Source organism: Solanum tuberosum, unplaced genomic scaffold, assembly GCF_000226075.1.
Source record: "Solanum tuberosum cultivar DM 1-3 516 R44 unplaced genomic scaffold, SolTub_3.0 scf00140, whole genome shotgun sequence".
Taxonomy (NCBI): domain Eukaryota; kingdom Viridiplantae; phylum Streptophyta; class Magnoliopsida; order Solanales; family Solanaceae; genus Solanum; species Solanum tuberosum.
Window position 1 is genome coordinate 721,474 of NW_006239064.1, and position 7,694 is coordinate 729,167.

General features: G+C 35.9%; 2 protein-coding genes across 2 annotated transcripts; both read right to left on the minus strand.

Moving 5' to 3' along the window:
• Positions 1–262: 262 nt before the first annotated feature.
• On the minus strand, positions 263–1,152 carry LOC107061460 (putative late blight resistance protein homolog R1A-3). Its single transcript, XM_015310729.1, has one exon. It carries the CDS (start codon positions 1,093–1,095, stop codon positions 487–489), a length of 609 nt encoding a protein of 202 aa, XP_015166215.1. The 5' UTR covers positions 1,096–1,152; the 3' UTR covers positions 263–486.
• A 2,567-nt stretch (positions 1,153–3,719) lies between these two features.
• LOC102580763 (putative late blight resistance protein homolog R1B-16) lies at positions 3,720–7,497 on the minus strand. Its single transcript, XM_015310730.1, has 2 exons — positions 7,101–7,497; positions 3,720–6,671 (listed from the first exon to the last, which is right to left on the minus strand). Exon 2 carries the CDS (start codon positions 6,622–6,624, stop codon positions 4,150–4,152), a length of 2,475 nt encoding a protein of 824 aa, XP_015166216.1. The 5' UTR covers positions 6,625–6,671; positions 7,101–7,497; the 3' UTR covers positions 3,720–4,149.
• Between the last annotated feature and the right edge of the window lie 197 nt (positions 7,498–7,694).

A 7,694-nucleotide genomic window follows, 5' to 3' on the forward strand; every position in this document is an offset into this window, starting at 1 on the left:
GGGCGAAGGGGGTAATTTTATTTTATTTTTGGTAAACATAAACAAAAACTCAATTTTTTTATGGGAAAACATAAAACAAAAAAATATGGAAATAGGGGAGAGGGGGGTAGAATTTTTTTTTTAAAAAAAAGTGGGGGTGGATGGGTGCAAGTGGGGGTAGGGGGATGAAAGCAGGGTTAGGTGGAGGGGATGAAAGAGGGGATGGGGTTTTTTTTTTATTATTATTATTTTTTTCAGGGGCTTAGCAACACCCCTAGGCCTTATCATAGATAAACAAAAACAAAATACATAGAGGAGGACATAGACCTTACCTCCAAGCTTATGGTGGTACCTAACATGGCAGATTGCAAAATATAGAAAGCACGGTCTTAGGTGATTTGGCAAGTAATGGTAACTCAATGCCAAAACTCTCATGCATTGAACATTATGACTGTGCTTACCACTGAACTTACATTCTCGGCAACACTTGTCCATTCATCGAATGCTTCACCAACTTTCATCAAAATTTAAGAGTCGCATTTGATTAGGAGGCTTACCTGCGCTAGCATATTCAGCAACTTCCATATTCCGAGTGGTCAGCAGTATTCTGCTTCCACAGTTACAATCTGGGAAACATAGGTTGATATCATCCCAAGCTCGTTCGGTCCATATGTCATCAATGACTATCAAATACCTCCTCCCTTTTAGACTTTTTTGTAATCGGTCAGCTAGTTGCCCATCATCTTGATGCTCATCGATCTTTCCACTAGTCGAAGAAAGAAGACTTAGGAGTACTTTTTTCGCACAATACTCTTGTGAAACAGTAGCTTTTGCACGAATGTCAAAGTGTGACATTATGAATGGATCATTATAAATTTTGTCAGCCAAAGTTGTCTTACCGATGCCCCCAATACCTACAATGGAGACAACTTCAAGTTCACTTGCTCCTCTAGCAAGCTGATCCTGCATGATCATCTCGAGTTCATTTTCATGTCCAACCATCATATCTTGAGGCTCCACAACATGTTGAGATATCGATGTAGTACTAGCAAGATGTGCTTCTTCATCTTTGCTTTTGGTGTACATGTTGTGTATTTCCATCCACTCATTGAGCATGGAATCAACGCGTCCTACTGCTTGTTTCAAGAGAGAATGAAGTTTCCAAAAAGCTACCCCTCCGTTTCAAAAAGAATGACCTCCTTTCCTTTTTAGTCTGTTTCAAAAAGAATGGCCCCTTTCCTTTTTTGGTAACATTTTACTTTTAACTTTCCACGTGGCATGTTTAAGCCCACAAGATTAAAGGGCAATTTTGTACATTTGACATAACTTTAATTTAGGGCCACAAGATTCAAAAGTCTTCTTTATTTTCTTAAACTCCATGCCAAGTCAAACTAGGCCACTCTTTGTGAAACGGAGGGAGTAATATTTTTGAAATTGGATTTTTAACATTTCTTGATTCCAAGTCCAAAATATCTTCTGTAGTGCATACAAATTCTATGATTTCAGCTTCCAAGCTTTTCAATGCATCAAGATCGCCCGTGTGTTTCTCCAGATTAGGTCTCAAAGATTCAAACTTTTCATAGAATGATTGCAAATTACATCCAGTAAGTTGAATAGATTGTTGTATGGTTCTCATTAGACAAGTAATAGCAGCATAAGCCATGTCTCTCTTATGTGTGTGTATGTATATGTGTGATACAATTGAAACTTGTACAATGTCCTATAAGGCTATAATACATAAGTTGATAGTTGTCCAATTTCCAAAATTAAAGTCCATATTTCTCAAATAAAAAACACAGAAACAACAAGATCCCCTCTTTTCTTTTCTTTTTTAACTTTTATCAAATGGGACAGGTTGTTAAGAGTGCCTATTAACCTAACTTTGCTGGTTTCTCTAATAAACAAATAGAAAGATTAAAAAAAGACTTTTGGTCTTTGTCTTTCTATTTGTTTATTAGAGAAACCAGCAAAGTTAGGCAGGTGGACACTGTTAGCTAGGGGTGGAGGTATATATCGAAAATTTTGATACCGTGATTTTGGTATTAGGTATGATATATGGTATACATCTTTTTTTATATATTTGATATTTCGTATAAAGGCATAAGATATAAATATGTCTTTTAACTTGGTTTAAGATGACATCTATGCCCTCCAACTTTGGATGTGCACAAGTAGGTATTCATTTAAATTTGTATAAAATTGAACAAGTAGACACACATGTCATACGTGACATAATACACATATTGTCATGTAGGACGTCATGTCAGATGAATGTGTTTATTTGTTCAATTTTATACAAGTTTAAGTTTCTACTTGTGCACACGAGATAAAGTCCATAGTTACCAGCTGAAGCCAAGTTAAGGGTCATGTTTATGTATTATTAGAAGTTAAAACTTCGACTACTCTATTTTGATTGAAATTTATTTAAATGCAATTCATTAACAAAATAAGTTGTTTGTACTTTCTTTTAGATATATATTTTTACATGTGTAATGTGCTAATATGATACAATTAAGACCATTTTTTGAATTGTCAAATTCATAATTTTTACTCTATTATACGAATATATATTAGTCAAAGTTGAACAAATCATAGTTATCAATTTACCATACCACAAAATACAAAAAACAAACTTTAAAATATCGAACCATACCGAATTAAATTGATATGATAATGGTATAATAATTTTAAAAATCAAATACCGAAATTATGATATCAAATTTCAAATACCTTACAATGATGCTCACCCCTAACCAAATAAAACATGTACATATTATGCTTATTTTGTTACATATTCCTTTTGCATAGGGATTATTAGTTCAAATATTATGACTAAGAATTATTAATAATATGAGCAAATTGAAAAGGTTTTCATGTACGTAAAGATTAATGACAAATTTAAGAGGAAAAAAGAGAACTTGGGTCTTTGTTTTTTTGAGATATTAGCAAAGTTAGGTTCAGTGGACACTTTTAGGATGTGATAATGATCATTAATCTTCTCCTACTCCCACTTAGCAAGTTGTGCTTTTGATAATTAAGTTAAAAACTAATTGTAACTTTCGTTTTTGATCGGTGCTTTTTCTGGACCTAAAGATGGGAGACCTTGAAAGTGGACATGAGGACATGGTGGGTGAACCTTTGCTCTTTTCTGTTTTTTTATATGAGAAATATGGACTTTTGGAAAAAAAAAAATTCCATTAGTGATTTGCAAATTAGCAATTATGAGGACAAAGCTTCATTTTTCAATTGATTCAAACATATTAGAAACAAGGGTAGCCAACCAAGTTTCAAACTTGGTCACATCATCTGTATTGAGTGGCTCAAGCGACTTCCATCAACCTTTCTGCCTACCTTCAATTACTTTGGATATGCACAAGTAGACACTTAAATTTGTATAAAATTGAACAAATAGACACATTCGTCCTACATGACAATTTTGTGTCCTACGTGTATTATATCACATAGGACACGTGTGTCTAATTGTTCAATTTTATACAAGTTTAAGTTTCTATTTGTACACACCCAAAGTTAAAAAGGTTATAATTGTCAGTTGAAACCAGTTAAGGGTCATGTTAAGGAACAGACTTCCTTACTTAAGACCAAAGGTCTCTCTTTCTTCTCAAAAATACGGTTGCAGCGCTAGTAAAAGGGCACACTGATCTGCTCATTCAGTGTGATACTGAAATGCAAATCTCTGTTCTTGTTATACTACAGTTCTGTACTACTTTTGAAACATACTCTGATGAAAAAAGTGGTCGCCTGATGGCACGTTAACTTGAAATGATATGGTTAATGTTCTATCTCATAAGTTGGACAAGCGAATACAATTTAAATCAGCTAAAAAGATAGGCTTAATTGAAAGGACTAACTGATACAGACCTCAACAGAACTTCCATAGTTGTCTTCAATTTCCTGCTGAATCTTCATTGCGGAGTTCCCAACAGATTTTGCAGAGTCACTTATATGAATCAGCTGAAGTGTGGTTATGTCTACAAAGTCCTGCGGGATCGAATACATGCTCCAGCAACGGTTAATGACTAGTCGTTCAAGTCGTGGAAAGTGATCACTACTAGCTCTCCATTTATGCAAGTACAAACGCTTCAATCGCAAGAACTTCAAGTGTGGAAAGCCTTCCTCACCTACTTCCCAATCAGTACCAATGCAGGCATCTTATCCTAGTTTGAGGCCCTCGAGTTTAGGCAACTTACCAAGAAGCTCCAAATCTTCCCAATGCAACCGAGTACCTGTAAAAGCTAACTTCTTAAGGTTCTTCGGAAATGTACCTAGAGGAGGAAGAAACATTGGTGTTGCATTAACCATCTTTTTCGTCTTAAATTTCAATTCCTTAAGCTGATCTAAGTAGCAAAGATTATGGAAGACCTTGTCCTTGTTACTTCTTATGTAGTATTCTTGAATGCCATATATCTGCAGCTTCTTTACATTGGGAAGTAGTCTAAAGACCGAAGAAGTACAATATAACGGATTCCATCCGGACAAACACTGCAAATTTCTCAGAAGCCAACTTCTCTCTAGAGACTCATGTTGCTTCAAGTAATTCCAGTCTAAAGAGAGGTGTCTCAATTGAGACATTTTGAAAATTTCTGATGGTAATATGAAAGGGCGAGAATACTTCCACGTGAGAGATGTTGGAGACTTAAGTATTAAAGTTTGCAAATACTGAAGGCTAGCTATTGATGGTGGAATGTCAATACCTCGATCATTAGTAGACGAGTAAACACTCAGAGCTAGGTATCGCAAGTGAAATAGTTCAACTATACAACTGGGAAAAGCATTCAATGTCAGCAAAGCAAGATCTAGTACTCTTAGTACCTTGAAACGCTTCAATGCTTGCATCATTCTTGAGCTTGAGGGATCATCAACAAAAAGGAGAATAGAGCAGGAATCATTATTGTGAACCATAGACAACCGATTGACAACAATTTTCGATTGCTTTGATTGGATACTGATCCGAACTCTCTTTGTTGAAAAATGTCTGGCTTGTTTAGTTGGATTTTGATTGTCCATCATAACATTCACAAAATTTATTTTTCGAGCTTCTCTCAAGCAGAGTTCACGGATCACATCATGCATTCCACAAGCTTTTATTTTTCCATCAAAACTACTCACCCTTTGGATGAAAACTAAACTTCTATCTACAAGATCTTTTAGACTTTGTTTAGCCACTTGTTCCATGCTTTTCGTCTTGTCTACCTTCAGAAAACCTTCTGCTGCCCATAATTTCACAAGTTTATTCACAAAAATCAATTTATCCTCTGGGAAGAGTGCAAAATATAGAAAGCACGCTCTTAGGTGATGAGGCAAGTGATGGTAACTCAAAGTCAATACTCTCATGCATTGGACATCAAGATCTGTGCTCACCACTGAACTTACATTCGCGGCAACACTTTTCCATTCATCCAATGCTTTACCAATTTTGGAAAGAAGTCCAGCTATAACAACAATCGTTAGAGGTAATCCTTTGCATTTTAATGCAATTTGTTTCCCAACTTCATCAAATTCAGGGGGAAAACAATCCTTCGCAAAGACCTTTTCATACAATAAACTCCAACTTTCATCAAAATTCATAAGGCGCATTTGATAAGGAGGCCTACCTGAGCTAGCATATTCAGCCACCTCCATATTCCGAGTAGTCATGAGTATTCGGCTTCTACAGTTGCAATCTGGGAAACATAGTTTTATATCATCCCAAGCTCCTTTAGTCCATATGTCATCAATGACTACCAAGTATCTCCCGCGTTTTAGAAGCTTTTGCAATTGGTCTGCTAGTTCCCCATCATTTTGCTCCACATAAGTTTGAGCATCAGTCTTTCCACGTACGGAATAAAGAAGGTATAAGAGTACATTTCTCACACAATACTCTTGTGAGATGGTGACTTTTGCACGTATATCAAAACAAGACATAACGAATGGGTCACAGAAAATTTTGTTAGCCAAAGTTGTCTTGCCTAAGCCCCCCATCCCAACGATTGAGACAATTTCTAGATCACTGGCACCTCTAGTAAGTTGGTCCTGCATCATCTCGAATTCATTTTCATGGCCAACCATCATATTCTCATGCTCCAAGGAATGTCGAGATGTACTGGCAAGAGTCAAATTCTGTCCTTCTACATCTTTGCTTTTGGTGTACATGCTCTGCTTCATCATCCTGTTGTTTATCATAGAATCAATGTGTCCTACTGCTCGTTTCCAAAACGCTAGTCCTTGTCTCATTTTAGATTTTGCCAAAAAACTTTTGCTCGATTCTGAGACAATCATATACTCTTTGATGTTGCTGCACCCGTCCCGGATTGCCATCCACTCCTTCATGATGGAATCAATGTGTTCTACCACTTGTTCCAAGAAACAACACAGTTTCCAAAAAGCTTTCCCTCGCAAAGTATCTGTTTTTGCGCGTATAACTTCTATTGATTTAGAGTCAATCTCATCTTCTGCTCTGTATGCAACCCCCGCGATTTTTACTTCCAAGCTTGCCAATGCCTCGAGATCGCCTATTATGCTGCAAGGTTTCTCCATAATAGCTATCAACGATTCAAGCTTTTCGTAGAACGATTGTAAATTACATCCAGTTACTTGCATTGATTGTTGTATGGTGATCATAAGTGAATTAATAGCAACAATAGCCATTTCTTTCTTTCTCTTTTTTTTTGTGTGTGATAATAGTCAGGGAGTTTCTGCACAAAAGAATAGTACTCTCAGTATGTTAAATGGGCAAATTGCCACAAATTCCTAAATTCTCAATTTTAAAAACACAAAGTTCTATGTTTTCTTATTCTTTATACTAGAATTTGCTACACTTGAGGCGATGGTCTTTCAAAAATAGTCTTCTACCTCCATGAGGTAGTAGTAAGGCCTGCATACACTTTATCGAACTCACTTGTGGGACTCCACTAGATAATATTATTATTGTTGTTAACACTTTAATTACTTATTTCCCCAAATAATTTCTCACGATCTAATACTGAACATCAATTAATATAAGTCTTATGATAAAATATTCATATAAAATGGTTTGTCAGCTAAGTTCAAAGTAAACAAGTAAAAATGAACCACAGGAGTATAAAATAATAATAATAGATCAAGTTATTCCTCAATCCTCATACCTTTGTAGCCACAACTAAGGCAAGAAATTTTGCTCAAAGTCTTTTTCCGGCCGGCTAACTCCAATTCCGGCAACTGGATGAACCTTGTGTGAGGACAGAACTGATCTGATGACTTTTGTCGGTATTTTTAAGTCTTCGTTTGACATCTTGGGCCTCATTTATTTGGACTTTAAAGTAAAGAACGAAGATATTTTTTCAAAACTCGTTTTCAACCTTACACTTCAACTTTTTACTCTAACTCAAGTTTCAATTATCAATTTTTCGATACTAATTCAAAATTCGACTCCTGATTCTTGATAGAGGACCTAACCCTCGAGTAATAACACAAGCCATTTCTCTTTCTCTCTTTTGTGTGTTGATGATAGTAGGCACTAGAGTCGTCAAAAGAGCCGTCCCAGCTCCACCCGGCTAGGGCTGGGCATAAAATACCAAAACCGAATTATCGAATCGAACCAAAATTTTTGGTAATTTGGTATTAGATAATTGAGTATTTGGTATGGTATTCGAAAGTGGATTTTAGAATTATGGTGTTTGGGTTTGGTATGAGACATTAGTACCATTTGATATTTGATATTTCCCGAATACCGAATTATT

Bases quoted from the DNA above. Each gene is read 5' to 3' on its own strand.
- LOC107061460 (XM_015310729.1), bottom strand. From the start codon at position 1,095: ATGCTCAATGAGTGGATGGAAATACACAACATGTACACCAAAAGCAAA.
- LOC102580763 (XM_015310730.1), bottom strand. From the start codon at position 6,624: ATGGCTATTGTTGCTATTAATTCACTTATGATCACCATACAACAATCA.